This window comes from Chelonia mydas, chromosome 5, assembly GCF_015237465.2.
Source record: "Chelonia mydas isolate rCheMyd1 chromosome 5, rCheMyd1.pri.v2, whole genome shotgun sequence".
NCBI lineage: Eukaryota > Metazoa > Chordata > Testudines > Cheloniidae > Chelonia > Chelonia mydas.
Window position 1 is genome coordinate 128,174,619 of NC_051245.2, and position 23,375 is coordinate 128,197,993.

Below are 23,375 nucleotides of genomic sequence, written 5' to 3' on the forward strand. Positions count from 1 at the left end.
AAATAGCTATCTGTAAGCAAATATTCAAATGAAGCTGATATGGCAGCCCAAACTGCTGGTGCATTTGCATGCAGCATTTCATGAGTGGTTTCATTTCTAATATCAACAGCCAGGTGAAACAACAAGCGCAAATTATTTAGACACAGGTGCCAGAAAGATTTGAAATGCACAGAAAGAAGACGAAGAACTGAAATGTTGCCATTAGAAGTGGGCAACTGAGTGAATATTTTACTAACAGGTGAGAAGACATGGACTGGTGCCAGACTTCTCTGAATGGCATTACCTGGTATGTCGACTGATACAAAGGAAATGTTTAGTCTTTTGTATCAGCCAGCCCACTGGCTTTCAAGCAGGCTTGGACAGAGACCACTCATATCAGGGGTATTCCTGAAGTCCATTGTAGATGAAAAAATGAGTTCAAAATGTCAATATGGGATTTACCTGTGATTATCCCAAGGTGAACAGCATTAGATCATAAACCCATTCAAGCAAGCTAATAGGCCAAGGAAATACTGCATCTGTGACACTTCTGCAGATGTCATTAGCTAACAATATGCATCAGGATATTGCACCAGTAAATAACAGTCAGCAATTTCATCTCCTCCACACCAAAATCTGTTGGTTCTGGTGTCTGTTGGTCATACTGTCCCTGTCATTTTAAAGGAAGCTGCAAAGCTACTCCATTTCTGTTTCAGTAGTTGGCCACTTATTTTGCCTATCAGATATTTTTACATTTTGTCTAAAATTTTACATCTAATTTGTTAGAATTAAAAAAAAAGTTTCTTTCTTGAAATGACTTTGCGCTTTCTATTATGCAGCCACACAATGAGCAAAGAGTTGGTGTGTAAAATCTGAAATTAACAAAAGTCACTTTTGATGGTTGGACACTACTTTCAACCTTAATGGGATTTTATTAATATGTATAAACTGTTCTTCTGAACTGTCTGGATTGGTGAAGCCAATAACATTAGGCTGCCTTGAATCCTGATGATGCTAGTGTGTTTCTTCTGCAGCACAATATAACTCACTCTTTAAGTAGCCATTTGTCTGTAAAATAAATATTAATTCTAGTCAGCTCAGATGACTCTCTACACCTTTCTATAGATCATTATTATAAAAATTCCATATTAAAACTGACTGTCCATATAACAATATAGCAGCCCAAGAATAAGAAATATTTGCCTGCTCAATTATCTTGTATCATAAAAACACTAAAAATAGAGAAATATTAACCATTTAAATTCATTTAGCTTGGTATGGGAGATTTCTTGTGCTCCTTCATTAATCCAATTTGTACATAATATAATTCTGATCTTTACTGCATTCACCTGCACTGTATTATTTTTCCACTTATTTATTTAGCTTTATAATATGTTCCTGTCCTATGTATGTGTACAATATAATCTAAACATGAACTTCAACTGAGCCAAGGGCTATGTTCATGATCTTCCACCAAAACAATACATATCTCTTCGCAGGCCTGGAGTGGTAGCAGCCAAAGCAATAACAAAACCCCACTCTCTCCCCAAGTTACAATACTGAATGACAAATTCCTTCAGTTGGGGACACACCGCAGGCGACTATCTCCGAATCTCAGCTAGACACTCTTCACTCACAGCACCTCACCTACATATGGACCGGGAAGGCAGACAAACGGACTCCTGTGGTACAGAGTATGGGAGTGATGTCAGGGCAGAGGAGCTGTCAGTGCTAACCTGTGAGGACTCTCAGGGTATGTCTACATTGCAATTAGACACCTGGGGCTGGCCTGTACTAGCTGACTTGGGCTTGCAGGGCTCAAGCTAAGGGGCTGTTTAATTGCTGTGTAGACGTTCTGGCTTGGGCTGCAGCCCGAGGTCTGGGACCCTCCCACCTCACAGGGTCCTAGAACCTGGATTCCAGCTGGAGTTGGAATGACTACAGGGCAATTAAACAGCCCCTTAGCCACAGCCAGCTGGCATGGGTCAGCCACGTGGGTTTTTAATTGCAGGGTAGATATACCCTCACAGACAACACCTGTGCAGTTTGTCACAACTTCATCACCTTTTCGGTAAAAGCACAGAGCCACTTGAGCAATTTCAGCTTTCTCTGCCAGTTTCCACAGGCATATCCCCAAATATCTTGTGGGCAGTGGTACTGAAGGCAGCTGATAGATCTGAAAGAATCAGCACAGGCACTTGATTTGCTTCCACTTCCAGAAGGTCAGTAGCCAAACAGACCAACTAAGTAAGTCTCTGTACCGTATCCTAGCCTAAAAGCAGACTGTGGGGGCGTGTCAGGGAAATCAATTACCAGAGTTGCCTCATTAGTCCTTCCCAATAAATCCTCTGTGACAGGGTCAGAGATCAAGTTCCTCAGAATCCAGATACAGTTTCTTGGGTCAAGGCCTAACAATTGCTTCTTTATGAGATTTTGCTTCTACACCCTTTCTAAAAGGTAGCATTGATACTCTCCTCCACTAATGGTCTCAACATCTCCCTGCAAAATTTGATGAGTTAAGAGAGTCATTAGTCCAATGTTCTCCAATGGGCATACAACAAAGCTCCTCAAGCACATCAAATAATGTAGGGTGAACAACATTGGCCAAAACAGAAGAAAAAATGGCATTTGTCACATATAGGCAGCCAAGGGTCAGGTTTCTCCACAATACAGACTGAAATTACTACACTGCAAGAAACACTTGACTCTGCAAATAGGTCTAGATCAGGATTCACTGGGCTATTTATCACCTGGAACAGTTCCACTTACCAGGACTTCACAGGTGCAAAGTACGGAGGGCAAGGGCCCTTTCTTTATCATGCCAAGAAACTTCAAAAATTCTTTATGTCACAGTCAGACAGACTCAAGGGGTGGCTACTCTAGCTGACTCCCTTCCTGCTTCCTCTGTCACTGACTATACTGCAGTGCACTGCAAGGACAATGCCGGGGAAGAGAGGAGAGAATGTATCTTTTCAGTCTCATTCATTTGATAGCGAGAACAGATATGCTTGGTGTAACACAAAAAGGTTAAGTGCTGCTATTTGGGTGGAGGATTTGACACACAACAATAAGTGTTCACCCCCTCAGAGGAAAATGCAACAAAATCCCCCACCTTAGAGCAAAACACCAAAACCAGTTGTGATTTGTTCTACAGAAAAGTGTGTCTTCAGATCTGATCCTGTAAAGTTAATAGCACTTTAGCCTGAGCAAGGAGTGCAGGATTGGGCCCCAAGTGTCTTAAATGCACACAGTAGGACCTCAGAGTTATGAACACCAGAATTACAAACTGACCAGTCAATCACACACCTCATTTGGAACTGGAACTCCCCCTCAAAGCAAACACAGTATAGTACTGTTTTAAATGTAAACTACTAAAAAAATAAAGGGAAAGTAGAGTTTTTTCTTCTGCATAGTAAAGTTTCAAAGCTGTGTTAAGTCAAAGTTCAGTTGCAAACTTTTGAAAGAACAACCATAACATTTTGTTCAGAGTTACAAAGATCGCAGAGTTATGAACAACCTGCATTCCCGAGGCGTTCGTAACTCTGAGGTTCTACTGTACCTTTAATACACCCTTCTATGTAAGAGGGACAAGGTGCAAACCAGCTCTTTGAAACCAAAACATTCTTGTGGGAATAGAATGTCAAACCCTCCTCCATAGATGAGAGAATAAGGTATTACTTAACTTCTCTCTCTCTCTTTGACTGCCTTTTACACAGAAACATTGCTCCAGATTCTTCCTGCACATGCTTCATCAGCCACCTAGTAAGGACATTTTCCTCCATCAGGAGCATGAATTTCTGACAGCTCTCAGAGGAGTGCCCAATCTTGTAAGGTTCTCACTGGAGCGCCGTAACGTTTTTTTGATCAAAACTTTTTTTTTCAGTGAAAATGCAGATTTGGGTCAACTGAAACATTTTGCAAATTTCTGTCCATTCTGGCAAATTGTTTCAGGTGAACTAAAAAAAATATGAAAAAAATCAAAACAGTCCATGTTGACCTTTTTTAAATGAAATGATCTGATCTATTCTTTTTATTCCAAATGACTTTCTGTTTAGAAATGTCCTTACATTTTATTTTTAAAATTTATAGAATATTAAAAAAATCTTGATATCTAAATGAAGTGTTTCATTTTCGGTTGAACTAAACTTTTTGTTCGACCCAAAACAATTCTTTTTGACTTTTCAATTGGACAAAAATACCAAAACTTTTCATTTTTGGATCGATCCAAAATTCATTTTTCTTTTGATTTTTCAGAATTCACAAGAAACCGAAAAAATCTATTAGCCACACAGCTCTAGTTTGGAGTGCCCCGGTAAAGCCAGTGGTAATTGAAGCCTCTCAGAACCACACGGGAGACACTTAGCAACTTCCAATGCAAGACTCAACGTTATTCCTTTTGATAGTTTCAAACAATCTGGGACTTCAACAACAAACATGAGATTTTATCAATGGCCTGCACCCAAGATTTACCAGTTTAAAAAAATGTCTGCACTTTACTATAAAAAACAACAATTGGAATAAAAAATAGAGTATTCGTTATGAGATATTCCATTTTTGTTATTACCTGACAACAATATATAAGTCCTAGTGAAAATAAAGAGATAACCTATTTCCATTAATTCTCTTTCCTTATTTCACAGCACTCAGTTGTGAATGCTGAGATCATTAATACTCCGTGTGCTTGGGTGAATAATTCCACTTTCTCCCCCGAGCCCAGCTTGCAAGATGTATCACTGTACTTACTTTTGTTTTTTGGAGATCTTGACATTTTCCGGTTTGTTTTTTTTGGTTATTTCTTTTCCATTCTTTAGCCATTTGAATCTGAGAGCAGGGTATTCGGAATTGGCTTCACACCTGAGCACTAGCTTCTGACCCACAGCGGACTCCTGGTTTTTCAGCTCCTTCAATTTGGGAGGCACAGCTAAAGAGAGAAAAGAAAGCACTGGTGATTAGGCTGCTTTCAAAAGAGAAAACCATGCTAATTGAAGTAGACCTAGGCAAGCCAGAACATTTACAGACAGAACCAGACTAAATGATTTCTAAACCAAAAAATCTCTCATTTGAATGAATTATACTTAAAATATATGAAAAAGAGAAGATATGAATTGGTTATATTGGTGTGTTTACCCTGGAAGGAAACAAGACTTCTTTGACTTCCCAGACACAAGACATTACAACCTATGCAGAACTAAAATGATGCTCCTATAGTCAATACAGAGATGCAGCCAATGAATACTGGGATCTGCAGTTGAGTAACGATCTATGTGGCAGGCCAGGCCTCTTGAAGCAAGACTTCATGCTGGGACCTGTAGGGTATGTCTACATTGTACACTGAGCCCAGATCTGTGGGACCCGGGCTTGGTGTTTCCAAGCCTGTGCCTGAGCGTCCATACTGCATTGTAAACCTGGGCTTACAGTTACTGGACCCGTGTCTCAAAGAGATGCTAATATGTCCATACTGCTCTATGCAGACCTTCTGTCTCCAATCTGTGGCTTGAGCTGCATCCACACTGCAAAATGATAGGGCTTGAATCTGAGTCACGCAAGATTTAGGCTCTGACCCACTCCCCTAACAGGGACCTAGGACTTGGGTCCTGAGTGCTTGCTGACCCAAGTCAAACTGACAGAGCCCAAGCTTCCCTTCCATCCACACACCAAACCTGAGTCAGAGCCCTGGTTTGGGTATGTCTACACTGCAATAAAAGACCAGTGGCATGGCCGTGACTGGCCTTGGTCAGCTGACTTGGGTTCGTTGGGGGTTGGGCTGCAGGGTTGTAAAATTGCAATGTAGACATTTGAGCTCAGGCTGGAGCCCGGGCTCTGAGACCCACCCCTGTCGCGAGGTCCCGAACTCCAGGCTTCAGCCCAAGCCCAGACATCTACACTGCAGTTTGATATACTCCCACAGCCAGAGCCCTGCGAGCCAGAGTCAGCTGTCCTGGGCTCTGAGGCTCAGTGCCACGGGTTTTTTAATCGCATACCCATCAACTCCATGGGCCATACTGAAGGCAATAGAATAAATAGTGTAAAACATGTTATTTATTTGGCTATCAGACACTGCCTATCCAAAGGCTCCAGGTACCTCTGATATGACAGACAGCTTAAAGAACAAATATAAGCATAGCAGCTTCCCAAACCACCGCGGGGAGAAGACACTCACTCCGGACGATAATTCCAACCCACATTACACTGAGCTCAACCTAAACTAGCCCCTTCTTTCCCAAGGCCATAGAAAAGAGGCAGGCTTTGAAGCATACCTTGGGGATCAGCAGATTAGGGCCATATTGGATTGAGGGAGTGGGACTGAATTCCAGAGTCCCAGGTCAGGTCTACACTAAAATGTTAAGTTGACCCAGCTACGTCACTCAGGGATGTGAAAAATCCACACCCCTGAGCAATGCCATTAAACCAACCGAACCCCCAGGGTAGACAGCATTAAGTCAATGGAATAATTCTTCTGCCTTTTTAGTTTCTGAACACTGAATTTCCCCCTATCCTCCAAAAAAAGTGGTTTAAAACAAACAAAAAAGCCCAGGTTATGGAAGAACTGAATTGTTTTTGGGAACATTTTTGAAAAATAATAATAATTTTACAATCTCCCACAAAAATCATCAGCATTTTTCACCAGCTCCATTAGTGACATGCATGCTGACAAACGTGCCATTGAGTTTTGTGGATCAGAGATCAGGTTGTCTGTGAAATGGGGAAGGTGAAATTTGCACATCAATATTGTCAATAATGGAGCAGGTGAGCCGCAAAAGGTAAAAATATTTACATAACCTTCCTTAACCAGTTATCTGAATACTCATAAAACATGTCCCTGTTATATAGTCCGTATAAGGGTTATATTAAGCAGGGGAGCAACATCAACTATAGGGTCCCAGGTTTTTGTATTGGTTGAACTGTCAAGCTCAGTAAGAAATAAGAGCTAATGTTTTGGATCTTATTTTAATTCAACAGTTTCTGCACAAAATGGCTTGCAGAACTTTTTCCCATCAGAGCTGTCAATGGAAAACAGTGTTAAACGAATATGCTCCTGTAGCGGGATGGTCACCTGCTCCCGGCCCAAAGGGGTTAAAAGCCAGCCCTGGGAGAGGGCCGGGGCTGGGAGCCTTAGGCTGGGCTGATCGGGAGGCAGCCTCAGCTGTGGCCATGCCCCAGACAGACTCGGCTGGCCCTATGAAGGGGCTGCTGGGCTGTAGCTCAGGAGACTCTCTCTAGCTCTGAGAGGGAGGGACCTGGCTGCAGGGACCTAAGCAGAGTACCTGGATTGGAGCAGGGCTGGGGAAGGGCCTGGGGAGCTCCAGCCAGGAAAGCCCCAGGCTGCGACCTAGTATTAGGCCCAACCGGTACTGGGGTGGCAGGGGACAGCCCAAGGTTGGACAGTGGCAGCAGGTCCAAACCCAACCTTGCCTGGGATGAGTGGCTCATCCTGCAGTCTGCCGCAGGGCGCGGGGCTAGCTGGTGACTGGCAGGAGCCTACGACTGAGGCGAGGGAGGGGTAGGGGCTGGGGGTTCCCTGGGGAGGGGAGACCCTGCAAGTGAGGGGTTACTGCCAGGGGGCAGCATCCCGGCATACAAGGGGCACCGGGTTTGGGAGGGACATGGGGGCCCGGCGTAAGCGGGACACCGGCTTGCAGAGGGCGCTCCAAGGCTGGAAGTAGAGCTAATTCCCAGGACACCAGCAGGAGGCGCCGCAGGGGTGAGTCCCGCACGCTTACAGCTCCACTCTTCCCATAACTCAGGAGTTACCAGGAAACATAAAAGTAGATGCAACTAATTCATGGTCACTCATTGTCTACAGGCCCTCCACAGAAAGCGGTACGATTTGCACACAGATATGACGGAAAAAGGAGTGTCTTTTTTCATTTCCAGTATGTTTGTTTGTGTTTCCCTTCATCCATGCTTTTGCAAAGTTAACCACATACCTGTCAGGTACATGACAATGAACTTACTGATAAATTACAGCATAGAACGCTTTACACTTTGACATTTAGTAGAAATGCAGCTACACAGATTATAACTGCAGCTGTCCTTCTCTCCAGACCTATCACTGCTTTTGGTGCAGTCTCTGTGGGACATGCACTGGTTTGGAAGGAAAGTGACTTTTAGAGATACTAGTATCTTTAATGCTTATCTTTTACTGTCCATTGCTTTAATAGCCCCTTAAAAGCTTGAAAATATTATTTATTTCTCTGTTAGTTTTGGCCCATTTCCATTCGGTAAGCACTGATTACTTCCCTGGCTTTATCTCTAGGGAGTTCATGCCAGCATGACTGTGCTTCATTTGTTCCTGTGTATGCCAACCAGCATCACGGATGTGACCAGCAAACATTTGCCAAATGGTAAGGATGAAGTTTGCTGTTACAGGGCTAGAGCACGTGAGCCCAAGTCCTTAAACCTTTTCTGTCGGTAATACAAAATAGTGCCTATTAAACAATTGTTGGTGGCAGAATGATTTGTACACATACATATTTAACACTGAGAAGTATAGCCCTCCAATAGTTAAGGCGGATCAAACTTTGGACAGAGCTCTTCCAGGGATTTCAGTATCGCAACAGAAGTGGTTGTACACATGACACCAGTAGAAAAATGACAAGGCCACACATTAAAAAAAAAAGAGAGAAACGTTTAAAAGTAACAATGGGAAAATCCCCAGCGAAGCAACGCCCATATTAAGGTGCACTGGGGTATACTTTACAAGCATTCTTTGGCTGAGGAACTCATTGAAATACTAGGGGGTCTCATGTTTTAAACATTAAATTAGACACACAGAAAGGCATCCATATTTAACCCTGAGCCTTCCACACTCCCCACTAAGGATCACTCTCTACCATCTGCAGACCTCCACTGACATGACAAACTTCGTGCCTCCCCCGCCCCCCAAAAGCAACACAGGATATCATGATGAGAGAGAGAAAACACTGTGAGAAGTCTCGACAAGTAGAGCCAAAAGGCCTTGTGTCAGCAAAAGACCCAGCACTGCTAATGGGCTCGGGGAAAATTTAGCAGGCAGCAGAACACGAGATGTTAAACCTTCGCTTATTAACGCGGACTGACTATTGGGTTTTTTGTTAATTTTTCTCTCTGGGGGCGCTGTTACTTTTGAAAGACTCAGTGTATAATATTAAGGACAAGGAACAAACTTTTCTACATTTACTCTGCAAAGCCATGTTGATCATATAAAACCTGAGGTAATCTGTCATTACTGGACTTCGGAGAGTTTGGGAGCATTGAGTTCTCATCACCTTCAATGTTTGATTGTTTAGTTAATCTGCATGGAGCCTCAACACACTGAACAAATTAAACAGCAAACCTGCAAAATATCATCCCGCAGCAGCACACTTGCAGCTGAAATTCCATGGAGTCTTTCTAGAAGAGTACAAAACCTTTTAAGAGGGTGAACACAGGAACGTATTAGACACGCTTGCCATCACACATGTGTATTATTTGGTGTGAAAAATTGTGATTGACAGTTATGTTAATAAATGGAAGCCACAGGAGTAACCTCTATGGGTTCTTCGGGCTGCTGGTGTGCTTACCATGCTGACCAATATTGTCTCATTGTTTCCTTGTACTCCCCTGTCTGTATCCATCTGTTGTCTCTTGTCTTACATTGTGAGCAACTTAGGACATGGTGCATGGTTTTTTTGTTCTGTGTTTGTACAGGACCTTGCAAATGGGGTTCATGATTCGGGTTCCCAGGCAATTCAATAATACACATAATACAAAATAACTTATGCTCAAGGAAAGAGAGACAGTCACTTAAGTCAAAAAGAAAAAGAGGACTTGTGGCACCTTAGAGACTAACAAATTTATTTGAGCTTAAGCTTTCGTGAGCTACAGCTCACTTCATCGGATGCATTCGATGAAGTGAGCTGTAGCTCACGAAAGCTTAAGCTCAAATAAATTTGTTAGTCTCTAAGGTGCCACAAGTCCTCCTTTTCTTTTTGCGGATACAGACTAACACGGTTGCTACTCTGAAACCTGTCACTTAAGACAGAATACATCTACTTCCCAAATCTCCTCTGCGCCACATCCACCTTGCTGACAAGATTACAACCAACTCCAGTTTATAAACTCCAGACCAGATTTTCCAAAGTGCTCCTACAATGCCCAAAGGGAGGTGCAGGGGGCTGGGCACTTTTTAAAAGCTGGCCACTCCATTTCAAGGTATTGAGGCTCCATGCAGATTCTCTACACAACCAAACACTGAGAGTGATGACAGGACATAATCCTGTGTTGCCAAACCCTCCAGAGTACAGAAATTACTACATAGGCACTGAGCTCTTTGGAAAATCTGGCCCTATATGTTTCAGATTCTGTGACTTAATATTACTGTGCACTGTCATTTGCAAAGACGAACAAAAAGGAAACAGGCAAACCAGTAAGTAGTTATTAGACCTGAGCTGTCTAGCAGTATAGGTACCAAAACCAAGAAACCAACAGAAGTCAGCCCGCCCAACCTTGGCACTGTAAACAGGAGATACGCACGCGACAAGTACAACTAAGACTCTCCGAATGCCATGCTTCTTAGTGAAGCCACAAGGACATTTCTGCAAAAGTTTGAGCTGTAGATGCACCACCACTAGCATTTCAGCTGAAACTTTCAAAGCAGTGCTGCCACCCTGCAGTCTCAAGAGCTCTCATTAAACAGCTTGGTTTATTTTTTGGTGAAATTTTCAACTCGAATATGTGGCATGTCACCCAACCGGCATAGATGTTTACCTAGAAAAGTGGAGCTGCTCTTTGAACTTGGATTAGTGCCTCCTTCCTATTCTTTCCTTTATAAGTACAGTAATCCCCTCCGAAAGCAGTCATTGAAGTTGTAGCTCTTTCCTTGAAATGAGTTTCGGAGAGCTATTATTAATCATCTTGTCTAAAGCATGGAGATAGAGTCAATTAACATTTCCCCAGAAGCTGGTGCAAGACGGTGTCACAATGAGGAACCAGAAAGTGAAAGCAGAGCATTAATCCGAGCATCTATGTTCACTCTCTGAAAACAATAATAAAGCAAAAACTAAAAACGCTGCATACATGGGGAAAGCCTGTTCCTCTCTGTTACAGTGTGTAAAGGGAGAGTAACCCTGCCAAAGTCATGGGATGATGTTCAGGCCAAACCTGTGTGGCTGAAGGCAGAATCAGGCTCATCATGAAAAGGCTGACAGTGTCCCTTGGGTAGCCTCGACAAGGTAACGCAGCCACACAGGGCATCAGCTTGTAAGCTTAGTCACCAGATTTCTGCACTGCAAGGCAAGAGAATGCTGTCGAGAGAGCAAGCTGAATTCAGAGGTAATGCAAATGAATGAGGGAGGGAAGGAGGGAAAGTGCCTAACTTACAGATTATAATTTAATTAACTTGCTGCTGATCATTTCTGCAGAAACATTCAGCTTACCCCTTCACCCCAATCTCATCAGCTACCAAATGCCTCCGCTGACTCCTAGCCAGTTGCCAAAATCTCCTGCTTCCCCGATCAACTTTCATGATGCTGTTAAACATTGTCAATACAAAAATCTGACCCAGCAGGCTGAAAACGCAGGGATAGCATAAAATAAATGCAGTTAATATCAAAATAAACAATCCAGGGGCTATTATTCACATTTAAGTCCATAAAAAGCGCTTAAGGCTGATGTTGCAAACCTAGGAGCCTCCTAAATCCATGTTTAAGTATTTAAATAAAAATGGCCTGATGCTGAGCAGCCACAATTCTACTAAAAAACAACGAGGAGTCCTTGGGGCACCTTAGAGACTAACATATGTATCTGGGCATAAGCTTTTGTGGGCTACAACCCACTTCATCGGATGCATGGAGTGAAAAATACAGCACATGAAAAGATAGGGGTTGTCTTACCAAGTGGGGGGGGGGGTCAGTGCTAACGAGGCCAATTCAATTAGGGTAGATGTGGCCCATTCCCAACAGTTGACAAGAAGGTGTGAGTATCAACCCAGGGAAAATTACTTTTTGTAGTGACCCAGCCACTCCCAGTCTTTATTCGGGCCTAATTTGATGGTGTCAAGTTTGCAAACTGATTCCAGTTCTGCAGTTTCTCGTTGAAGTCTCAACACTCTCTTGTCAACTGTTGGGATTGGGCCCTGTGTTCTGATAGAACCTACATTAACAACTCTGTGTCCACATGACAATCATGGGGTCTGACTGCCACTTGTGTAGATATGTCTGAGCTAGCTTTAATCCAGGTACCACAGTAGTGAAACAGCTAAATAAAAGCCAGCTACATAGCTACATGAATTTCAGTCACACCCCATGAACGCAGTCGTCCTTTGATTTACGCTGTCCCACCCGTCTGGAATTCTTACCCCCCAACCCAGTCAATGACTCACTTCCTTTCCTTAACATTTTCAGTAAAACTATCCTTCTTTCTCTTGCCTACTCTGTTGTGCTGATTCTCAAGCATTTTATGACACTGTGTATTAAGTACACCATATAGCAAAAAGATGCAAAATGCACTGGCTGGTCAGTAAATTACACAACATGGGTTTACCTTAATAGGACTCACTCCTATAACACTCAACCCTTGTTATCCCTGTGCGGAAGCAGTGCTGACAGAGCGGTGCCATCCTGCCTCAATCTTTTGAGTGCACAAAGGCGCCATGCCTTAGGACAATGAATGACACCATAAATCATAGTGCTATTGCCAGCAGTTTTCTTTAGGTGCCTGTTCAACACATCTGCCTAATTAAACTTGTCATGGCTGCAGCTGGGCCTCGTTCCAGTGAGATCTACACAACACATGCATGGAACAGACTGCCATTTCTGTTCTGCAGAAGCAATGCACTGAATTAAAATGGCATCATTCATCATTAAACAGAGAATGTAAGCAAGTTTCACGGAGCACTAAAATACTTCTGCTGTCCTAAGAAGCAATTTTGGAGGGCATATTGCCATCCGTGGCAAGTTTACCTATATTACATACCTTGTTAGGTATGTTCTGACTGTAAAATGAATGCCAGTGCTTGGGCTGTCAACTCTTACATCTCCTTGCCTGTCTACAGTGCTGGAAGGTCTGGGAGAAACTCACCCCTCTGTGGAAGGACATCCCATGGACTACAACAACCACTTCGATCCCACTTAAGTCTTGCCTAGATTTTGCCCTAGGCCACTGCAAAGCAGCGAGCATCACTCTACATGACTACACAGCATATGTGTTTCAGGGGGAGCAGCGTCGATGCTAAGGCCTCCTTGGGTTTGCAGCAGGAATTTGAAATGTAACAGAGGATAGCTGTCGGGTCAGAGAGCACCCTTTGGCTGTCCTCATGGAAATCCATCCATCGGCCAAGTTACATGTTCAAAAATCATCATTTGATCAGCATAATGCTCCAGAGAGTTTGCTATCAGCTCACTGCCTCAAACTGGGAACATTCTGCCTGCCTCACTAAGCCCCCCTCACATGTCCCATGTGCACCAAGTATGCCCCCCAGTGTCTCTCTACTGAAACAGAGAACCACAGCCACAAGCTGTGGGGACAGGGGAGTCTTTTCTTCCCTGGTAACGTTCCCTCCCAGCAATTCCTGCCCTATGTCTGGAGAATTAAAAATGACAAAATGTCTCCCCTTTCACAGGCATGGGAACTATGGGTACAGGGGATGCTGTACGCCCCCAGGTTTTACCCAGGGTCCTGGTTGCCGGCCCCGCACCCTGGGTCCCAGCTGCTGTCCCTGCACCCGGCCCTTGCTGTGGCCCCAGCCTTGGCCCCCTTACCCCATCTGCATTCCCCAGCTCTCGGAGCCACAGCCCTGCTCCCAGCCCCAGCTCTAAGGGGCGGCAGGGGGTGCAGACAGGGGTAAGGAGGGGCACAGCTCCCCCACTCTAAAAACTGTTCATAATTCTGGCATTTCCTAACTTTTGAATGCTTGACTTTGCAACCTCAACAACATTCTTTAACATATTTTTGTATGTAATGATATTGTATATCATGTAACAAGGTACTACTAACTATGTACTAATGACATGGAAATGTATGTTGGAGCGGGGAACAGTGAAGTGGCAAAATCTGCAGTTGGCACAAAATTATCTAGATCGGTCAAATAACCAAAGGATTGTGAGGCCTTTCAGAGGGACCTAACAAAGCCAGGTGAATGAGTAAGCAGGATGGTAGATGAAATTCAATGCAAGGTAATACACGCTGGAAGAAATAACCTGAACTATTTATATACCCCATTGAGAGCGCTAAATTAACTGTAACCACTCAGGAAAAAGAGTTGAGACATGATTTTCAAAAACAGGAGCCAAAAGTTAGGCTCCTAAATCCATATTTAGGCACCAAAAATACGTGGCCTGATTGTCCAGGTGATTTTTTTTTGGTAACACACAACCTGTGGAATTCACTGCTGCAAGATATTACTCAACCTTCCCTGTGGATGCACTTTGATGTGATGGGAAAGCTTGTGTGCTCCAATAACCCTGAGAGCTATGCCAGCAAGACCTATAACTTCTGGTAAGGCCAGCCAAGCTGGACAGATCAAAGGAGAGGGACCAGTTGGGGGTTGAGCAATTAGCCACCAAGCTCTCCTTATAAAAAGAGGGATCTTATAGCAACACAAGATAGCCTTGTTTGAGCCCTAAGTGACATTGGCAAAGATTCAGATTCAGAAGATATTACTGAAGCAAGTAGCTTAGTAGGATATTCAGAAGAGTTTTGTCATTAATATAATTTTTTATTATTTGTATTGCGATAGTGCCTAGGAGCCTCACTCATGGACCAGGACTCCAGTGTGCTAGGCATGAGGGACACAGAACAAAAAGACGGACCCTGCACCAATCTCAATAATATTCACAAGTCCATAAGACAGGACAGAAATGTTTGCAAGATACCAACCCTCATCCTTCAAGACATAAGCCAACCAATAGGTACCTGCAAATGGGAAGAGATATCTCTTCTGCAGAATACCTGGGGATTACAGTGGATGGGAAGCTGGATATGGGTCATCAGTACGTCTTTGTTGCCAAGAAGGCTAACGGCATATTGGGCTGCATTAGTAGGAGTATTGCCAGCAGATCGAGGGAAGTGATTATTCCCCTCTATTCGGCACTGGTGAGGCCTCATCTGGAACATTGCACCCAGTTTTGGGCCCCCCACTACAGAAAGGATGTGGACAAATTGGAGAGAGTCCACAACAAAAATGATTAGGGGGCTGGGGCACATGATTTATGAGGAGAGGCTGAGGGAACTGGGCTTATTTAGTCTGCAGAAGAGAAGAGTGAGAGGGGACTTGATAGCACCCTTCAACGACCTGAATGGGGAGTTCCAAAGAGGATGGAGCTCGGCTGTTCTCAGTTGTGGCAGATGACAGAACAAGGAGCAGATGACAGTCTCAAGTTGCAGTGGGGGAGGTCTAGGTTGGATATTAGGAGAAACTATTTCACTAGGAGGGTGGTGAAGCACTGGAATGGGTTACCTAGGGAGGTGGTGGAATCTCCCTCCTTAGAGGTTTTTAAGGCTCGGCTTGACAAAGCCCTGGCTGGGCTTATTTAGTGGGGTTGGTCCTGCTTTGAGCAGGGGGTTGGACTAGATGACCTCCTGAGGTCCCTTCCAACCCTGATATTCTATGATCTCCTTAAGGCGTGTTATTGTAGGGTTGCCCACTGTGCAGGTGTTATCTCTTCCTTTGGAGCATCTGGTAGTGGCTAATATCAGAGAGGTAAGATAACACACTAGATGGACCATTGGTCTGTTCTGGTATGTCAGTTCTTATGTTTCTAATCAAAATAATTAATAATAATGATGTCAGAATGATAGCCCAATAGATTCTGTGCATGTTCAAAACACAATTTAAATATTTTAATGAGGACAGTCTGAGCAGTGGACTACCTCAGTGGGTTATATAATATTTTCCAAAAATAATCACTATCTCCATTAAGGTATTGGCATGTAAGGAAAGAAAAACTGAACTGATTTTGGAAGATTTCTGATTTCTTTTTCCATTAGCAGAACTGAGGTTAAAAAGTACAAACCTTTGGAGAAAACAAGATTAATTTAAGCATCAAAAGCATGAAGTTGCTGTTAGAGTACAGGTGGTATAAAATATTCACAGCGACATGAAGAACTTTAAAGCTTTTAAGTCATTGATTTGCTAATGCAGAAGGCAATTCTTAAACTATGGATTTGGGCTCCTAGTTCAATGGAGTCTAATGTGTTCCCTTTTTTAATCCCTTATAGTGCTTCTCAGGTGTGATATTTTTGTGACGGGATCCCCAGGGTGCAGCCTGGGACCATGGGACTGCTATGCCCCCTAAACTCTCCTGCCTGGCTGTGTCTCACAACACTTTGCTAGTGACAAGCAGAAAACCCTTTCAGGAGCTGTGATCACTCAGCACACCCAGCTAGTTTGCATGAATGCTGCCAGAGCCACTCATGAATCACACAGAGAAAGGCACCAGGCAAATCCCCCCAGCTCCCAGCCTTGTACCTCAGGAAGACAAGCAGTGCAAGTTTATTAATTGGTTCACCACTTCACCAATGGAAAATGGACATACACCAGTCTTTACAAACATGAGCAGATTTACCACACACGTCAGGCAAACTCACTGGTAAAGATAGCAGTAAAACAAATGTATTGACCACAAAAGATAGATTTTAAGTGACAGGCAAAAAGTCAGAGTTAGTTACCAAAAGAAACAAAATATAAGCATGCAGTCTAAACTATCAACACTATTAGACTGGGCAACAACTAGATTAAGCAGTTTTTCTCACCCCACTGGATACTGCAGTTCATAGTACACATATTTCACCCTTGAAACCTGGGCCAGTCCTTTCTGTTGGAGTCTTCAGTCATCTGAGTGTCTTTGTTGCTTGCAGCGTAGGTGGGGGCAGGAGAAAGCCCAAGCATGGGCCTGCTCTGTTCTGTTTTATACCCTCAGTCCATGTGCTTGGGGAACACACAAGTCCAGGCATGTCTGGGGGCATTGCTGAGTCCTTAGGCAAGGTTGAGAAATTCCCCTGGTGTGGCCTCATGCAGGTGAGTCATTGAATTGTAGCTCCCTTGCTGGACATGACTGTTGGTTGTTTGACACCCCACCTGGGTGTTGGTTACTCTCTTTGCTGTTGTCTCTGGGGAGCTAATAATATCTTGCTGATTACCCAATTTACAGCATATTTTAATGACAACCATACAACACAATCTCATAACTTAATATGCACTAAAGATATACATATTTATACAGAACAATGACTTTCAGCTGATCAAAACCTTTTCCCCGATACCTCACATGGCCTGCTTTATATGCAAGATCATAATTATATATAAATGAGGAAAATGGGGGTCACAGGATGCTCCCCCAATTCCTTTTCTGGGATTCATCATAGTCTATATTCACTACCTTATATGCCTAATACTATACTTCCCATGCTACATTATTATTCAAGACTTGATTTTTTTTTGAAGGGTCACCCTCCAAAATCTATAACCTGGGATCAAGTGTACAGCTAAAGGGTTCAGAACTTCAATATAGTCTCTGTTTCACTAGAAGAGGCACATAGAGATGGTTTATGCAAAACAGAAATGGTCACTTTTGGGCAAAAGCTCCAAAAATGATGAGTGGCAAAATTGAAAGTCTTTCTACAAGACATGCTCTGAGTCTAGACCAACCACAGTTATTGGGGTAGGTGATGGAAACACTAGGTCAAAACTATAGCCTGTGTTATGCACAAAATGACTTACACATAGAAAGGGACATAAAAGGCAACAAGCAGTGGTTCTTTAAATACATTAGGAGCAAGAGAAAGACGAAGGAAGGAGTAGGTCCTCTACTAAGCGGGAATGACAGCTAATAATTGATAACATCAAGACGGCTGAGGTATTTAATGCTTATTTTGTTTCAGTCTTCACTAGAAAGGTTTAACTAGAAGGGGGAAGGAATGCAAGCCAAAATACGGAAAGAAAAGGTTAAAGAATATTTAGGTAAGTTAGATGTATTCAAATCGGCAGGGCCTGATGGAACTCATCCTAGGGTACTTAAGAAACTAGCTGAAGCAATCTTGGAACCATTAGCAATTATCTTTCCAGAAGTCCCGGAGGACGGGTGAAGCCCCAGGGGACAGGAGAAGGGCAAACACAGTACCTATCTTTAAAAGGGGGAACAAAGAAGACCTAGGGAATTATTGACCAGTCAGCCTAACTTTGATACCTGGAAAGATACTGGAACAAATTATTAAACAATCAGTTTGTAACCACCTAGAGGATAATAGGGTTATAAAGGAATAGCCAGCATGGATTTGTCAAAAACAAGTCATGCCAAACCAACCTAATTTCATTCTTTGACAGAGTTACTGACCTAGTGGATAGTGGGAAGCAGAAGACATGAGATAACTTGATTTTAGTAAGGTTTTTGGCACAGTCCAACACGATATTTTCATAAGCAAACTATGGAAATGAAGTCTAGCTGAAATTACTAAAGGGTGGGTGCAGAAATGGCTGAAAGACTGTACCCAAAGAGAAGTTATCAATAGTTTGCTGTCAAACTGGGAGGGTGTATCTAGTGGGGTCATGCAGGGGTCAGTCTTGGGTCCAATACTAGTCAATATTTTCATTAATGACTTGGATAATGGAGTGGAGAGTAGGTTTATAAAATTTCCCAAATGACACCAAGCTGGGAGGAGTTGAAAGCACTTTGGAGGACAGGATTAGAATTCCAAACAAACTTAACAAATTGGAGAATTGGTCTGAAATCAACAAGATGAAATTCAATAAAGACAAGCGCAAAGTACTTCACTTAGGAAGGAAAAATCAAATGTACCACTACAAAATGTGGAACCACTGGGTAGGGGCTAATACTGCTGAAAAGGATCTGGGGGTTATAATGGATCACAAATGGAATAAAAGTCAATAATGTGATGCAGTTGGAAAAAAGGCTAATACAATCCCGGCATGTATTAACAGGTGTTGTATGTAAGACTTGGGAGGTAATTGTCCCACTCTATTTGGCACTGGTGAGGCCTCGGCTGGAATACTGGGTGCCACACTTTAGGAATTCTGGTCAATTCTGGGTGCCACACTTTAGGAAAGAGGTGGGCAAATTGGAGAGAGTCCAGAGAGAGCAACAAAAGTGATAAAAAGTTTAGAAAACCTGACCTATGAGGAAAGGCTAGAAAAACTGGGCACCTTTAGTCTTGAGAAAAGAAGAGTTGGGGGGGAGGGACTGATAAGTCTTCAAGTATGTTAACGGATGTTATAAAAAGGACAAAGATCAATTGTTTTCGGTGTCCACTGAAGTTAGGACAAGAAGCAATGGACTTAATCTGTAGCAAGGGAGATTTAGCTTATAAGGGGAAAGAGCCATTACGCTCTGGAATAGGCTTCGAAGGGCAGTTGTGGAATCCCCGTCATGGGAGGGTTTTAAGAACAAGTTGGACAAACATCTGTCAGGGATGGTCTAGGTTTACTTGGTCCTGCCTCAGTGCAGGGGGCTGGACTTGATGACCTCTTGAGGTCACTTCCAGCCCTACACGTCTGTGATTCTCTGCATAGGTTGAACTAGATGATCCTAATGGCCCCTTCTGGCCTTAAAAAATCTATGAATCTGTGAAAAATAATATAATTGGAGTTAAATACAAAATAATAATAATAATGAGTAATTATATAACACAGCAACATCATACTCAGAAGGCCAAACAGACCGGGACAAGACCAAAACAAATGGCGAGAACTGGTGATGCCATATGCTCCTGAGGGTCCAGGAGGATACAGAAAGAAAAGACAGTAAGTATCAAACCACTGTAAAAGCATGACCATCTATCTCAGTCACTGTGCAAGAGGTATGTTTTGGAAGGATTCTGTTCTAAGTTGATGATGTTTTCATTCAGCTGAGGGCACATACGGCATGTTTACACCGCAGCTGAGAACGTGCCTCCCAGCCTGGCTCAACAGACCCGTGCTACCTCTATTCAAGCTAGAGCTCTAAAAATAGCAGTGTGGACCTTGCGGTTTTGGGGGAGGTTAGCAGCTTGTCACCAGAGTCAGCTGCCCGCTGGCTTTCTTCCAGCTACAATGCAGACATACCCATATATATGTTCTGCAATTTCTCAAAAATATCATGTTTTGGAAGAATTAACACAATTTCACAGAACTACTGAAATGTAGGTCTGGAAGGGACCTTGATAGGTCATCTAGTCCAGTCCCCCGCACTGAGGTAGGACTAAGTATTATCCAGACCATCCCTTATGGATGTTAGACTAACCTGTTCTTTAAAAACGCAAATGGCAGAGATTCCACAACCTCCCCAGGTAACTTGTCCCAGTGGTTAACTACCCTCACAGTTAGGAAGTTTTTCCTAATGCCTAACCTAAATCTGCCTTGCTGCAACTTAAGCCCATTATTTCTTGTCCTGTCCTCAGTGATTAAGGAGAATAATTTATCACCTTCTTCTGTATAACAATCTGTTATGTCCCCCACTCCTCAGCCTTCTCTTCTCCAGACGAAATAAACCCAATTTTTTTCAATTTTCCTCCTAGGTCATGTTTTCTAGACCTTTAATAATTTTTGTTGCTCTTCTCTGGACTTTCTCCAATTTCTCTATATCTTTCCTGAACTGTAGCACCCAGAACTTGACACAGTATTCCAGTTGAGGCCTTATCATGTTTTGCTTACAACACTCCTGATAATACATCCCAGAATGATGTTTCTTTTTTGCAATAGCATTGGATTGTTGACTCATATTTAGTTTGTGATCTACTATAACCCTCAAATTCTTTTTATGCAATACTGCCTCTTGCACAGTTATTTCCCATTTTGTATGTGTGCAATTGACTATTCCTCCCTAAGTGGAGTATTTTACTTTTGTTCTTATTGAATTTCATCCCACCTATTTCAGACCTTTTTCCTAATTTTTGTCAAGATCATTCTGAATTCTAAACATCCAAAGCTCTTTACAACCACTCCCAGCCTGGTAGCATCCACAAACTTTTTAATTGTATTCTTATGCCATTGTCCAAATCATTTCTGAAGATATTGAATAGAACCAGACACAGAGCAGATCCCTGCAGGGCCCTACTCAATATACCCTTCCAGCTTCACTGTAAAATATTGATAACTACTTTGAGTATGGTTTTCTACCCATCTTATAATAGGTTCACCAAGGCTTCTAGTTTGTTTATAAGAAGGTCATGTGAGACAGCATCAAAAGCCTTATTAACTCTATGTCTACACTATGGACTTTACAGTGGCACAGTTATACCGCTGCAAGGTCTCCTGTGTACCTGCTCTATGCTGGCGGGAAAGCGCTTTCCTGACGGCATAATTAAACCCCTCCCGATGAGCGACGGTAGCTATACCGATGGGAGATGCTCTCCCACCAACATAACACTGTCCACCCTGCTGCTTTTGTCAGTGAAACGTATGTCCATCCGGAAGGTGTTTTCTGGCTTTTCTGAAACAGTGCCACTAGAATTTAATGGGAGGAAAGTCTCATTTTGTTCTCCACCCTTGCTGGGCTCAAAATGGCTGAAGGTATTTTGCTTGAACTTTGGGGGGCAGGATGCGGGAGGGGGAATTCGACTCCAAACAGAAACTGAGCATCAAAAAATTAACCTTAAAATGTGTGAAAACAGGGGGTTGGGACGTAAATTGCTTTGTAACCATAACTACAGCAGGCATGACCTAGCACACACGTCATGTATACTATGTCTATCACCAGATACAGCATAAAGGCAGCACAGAGCACTGCCATGTGACAAACCCAATCTCAGGCAGGATTTAAGAGAGCTATTTCCCCATTGCGATAAAAAATGAGCCCATTATTAAGACTGTATAATGTTTTCGGGCAAGAAACTATTGACTTGTCTCTTAAAGCTGGCACCTTGCTCTCATGATCCTGCAACAACAGCAGCAACTGTGTTTAAGAAAGGAAATGAGAACAAAACGGGCTAACCAGAAGTTGGTATGGTGACAAGATGCTTATAAACATAATGGATAGGCAGTTCTCTACTAGGGTAGCACAACCCCTCTTCCAGATGTCCAGAAGTCACGAGTACCCTGCCCTTCCCACATTGCTAAGGAAGGAAGGCCAGATTTGGAAGAGTTTGAGAACCACGGCAATAGGCAGATTAGACCCATGGTAGTGAATGCTGCAAACAGCTGGAAGAAGAAGGTAAAGCAGTAAAAAAACAAAGAGAGGGGACATTAGGGTGACCAGATAGCAACTGTGAAAAACCAGGACAGCGGCTGCGGGGTAATAGGCGGCTATATAAGAAAAAGTCCCCAAAACTGGGACTGTCCCTGTAAAAACGTGACATCTGGTCACCCTAGGGAACATTCACAAGAAAAAGCATAGGCCATTTTTTAATGATCTGTGAGAAAATCTAATATCCTAGGTCCCCCTGCTGGTTGTATGGGGAATTCTTAGGTAGCTGACCAAAGAGGTCACCATCATTGCTCAGGGAAATGCAAAAAACAGACACAAAAAATGTCCTGTAGAATATGGACAAACTCCTTCACTCAGCTTTGCCTTACTCTGAATCTCTGCCCGTCTGTAGGGAGAGATAATAAAACAACCTGACAGGAGAGAATAATGAAAAAAATCAAAATGATTAAATTGATCCCCCACTCTATTTCTGCCTTTTATTCGTGTTTTATTTCTTCTAGCAGGAACTTAAAACACATTTCAGAAGTTATTAGTTCCATTCACACAGTTCTCTTTGCAAAGTGTTTTATCTCATCAGCTTTATGAATATCCAATATCTTTATAGTACATAAGTACACCAATGATTAAATAAAACTAATTTCGAAGTATTTTTTTGCTGGAATTTCTGAAAGAGCAAATAGGCTATTCATCAGGGAACAAGAAGAATGTACAATCCTTAATAAACTTGCACAGAGATGGGTACAAATGGCCAATGGCTGTTCCCATGAGATGACTGTGAAGTGAGTTGTGAGAGGGGAAGTCTCGATCTAACTGGACAGTTACACAGAACATAAAAACCATCTACAATAATCATCCAACTTGACACTATCCAGCATCTCAGTTAGGAGCCTTGGCAGAGTTGCCAAGGCTGGAATGGGTACACAGATTGGCACTGGATTTGACATCTAGGACTCTACAATTCTGTGCCAAGTGCTGCAGACAGAGCTTTGTGACCAGCTCCTCTTCTTCCTTCTCCACCAATCCTTGAGGAGCAGGAATGTTGCAAAGATTTTTAAAGTTCTTATAAGGGGTGCTAACATGACAGCACTGATAAACAGATTCCTCTTCCACTCACACCTTCCTCTGTGTATCCTCATCCCACTCCTGCCCTGGAGGGTTAAAACTGGAGGATTCCTCTTGGTGAAGGCAGTTTTTGTGATGTGCACACCTGCCCATTGCCCAGGGGACTGAGACCACCAATTTTAGTCATCACATGGTAACATCTTCCAATCACTTCCAGCCTAGCCTAACTTAGAATTAGTA

At 42.9% G+C, this 23,375-nt stretch overlaps 1 protein-coding gene across 7 annotated transcripts in view; it reads right to left on the reverse strand.

Annotated features, from left to right (window-relative positions):
* NRG1 (neuregulin 1) overlaps positions 1-23,375 on the reverse strand; it is a 720,225-nt gene that overhangs the window by 182,295 nt on the left and 514,555 nt on the right. For all 7 annotated transcript variants that reach the window (XM_043546676.1, XM_043546671.1, XM_037902308.2 and 4 more), the window contains one exon: positions 4,723-4,900. In XM_043546676.1, the coding sequence (XP_043402611.1) occupies positions 4,723-4,900 (178 nt within the window). The remainder of the gene's footprint in view (positions 1-4,722; positions 4,901-23,375) is intronic.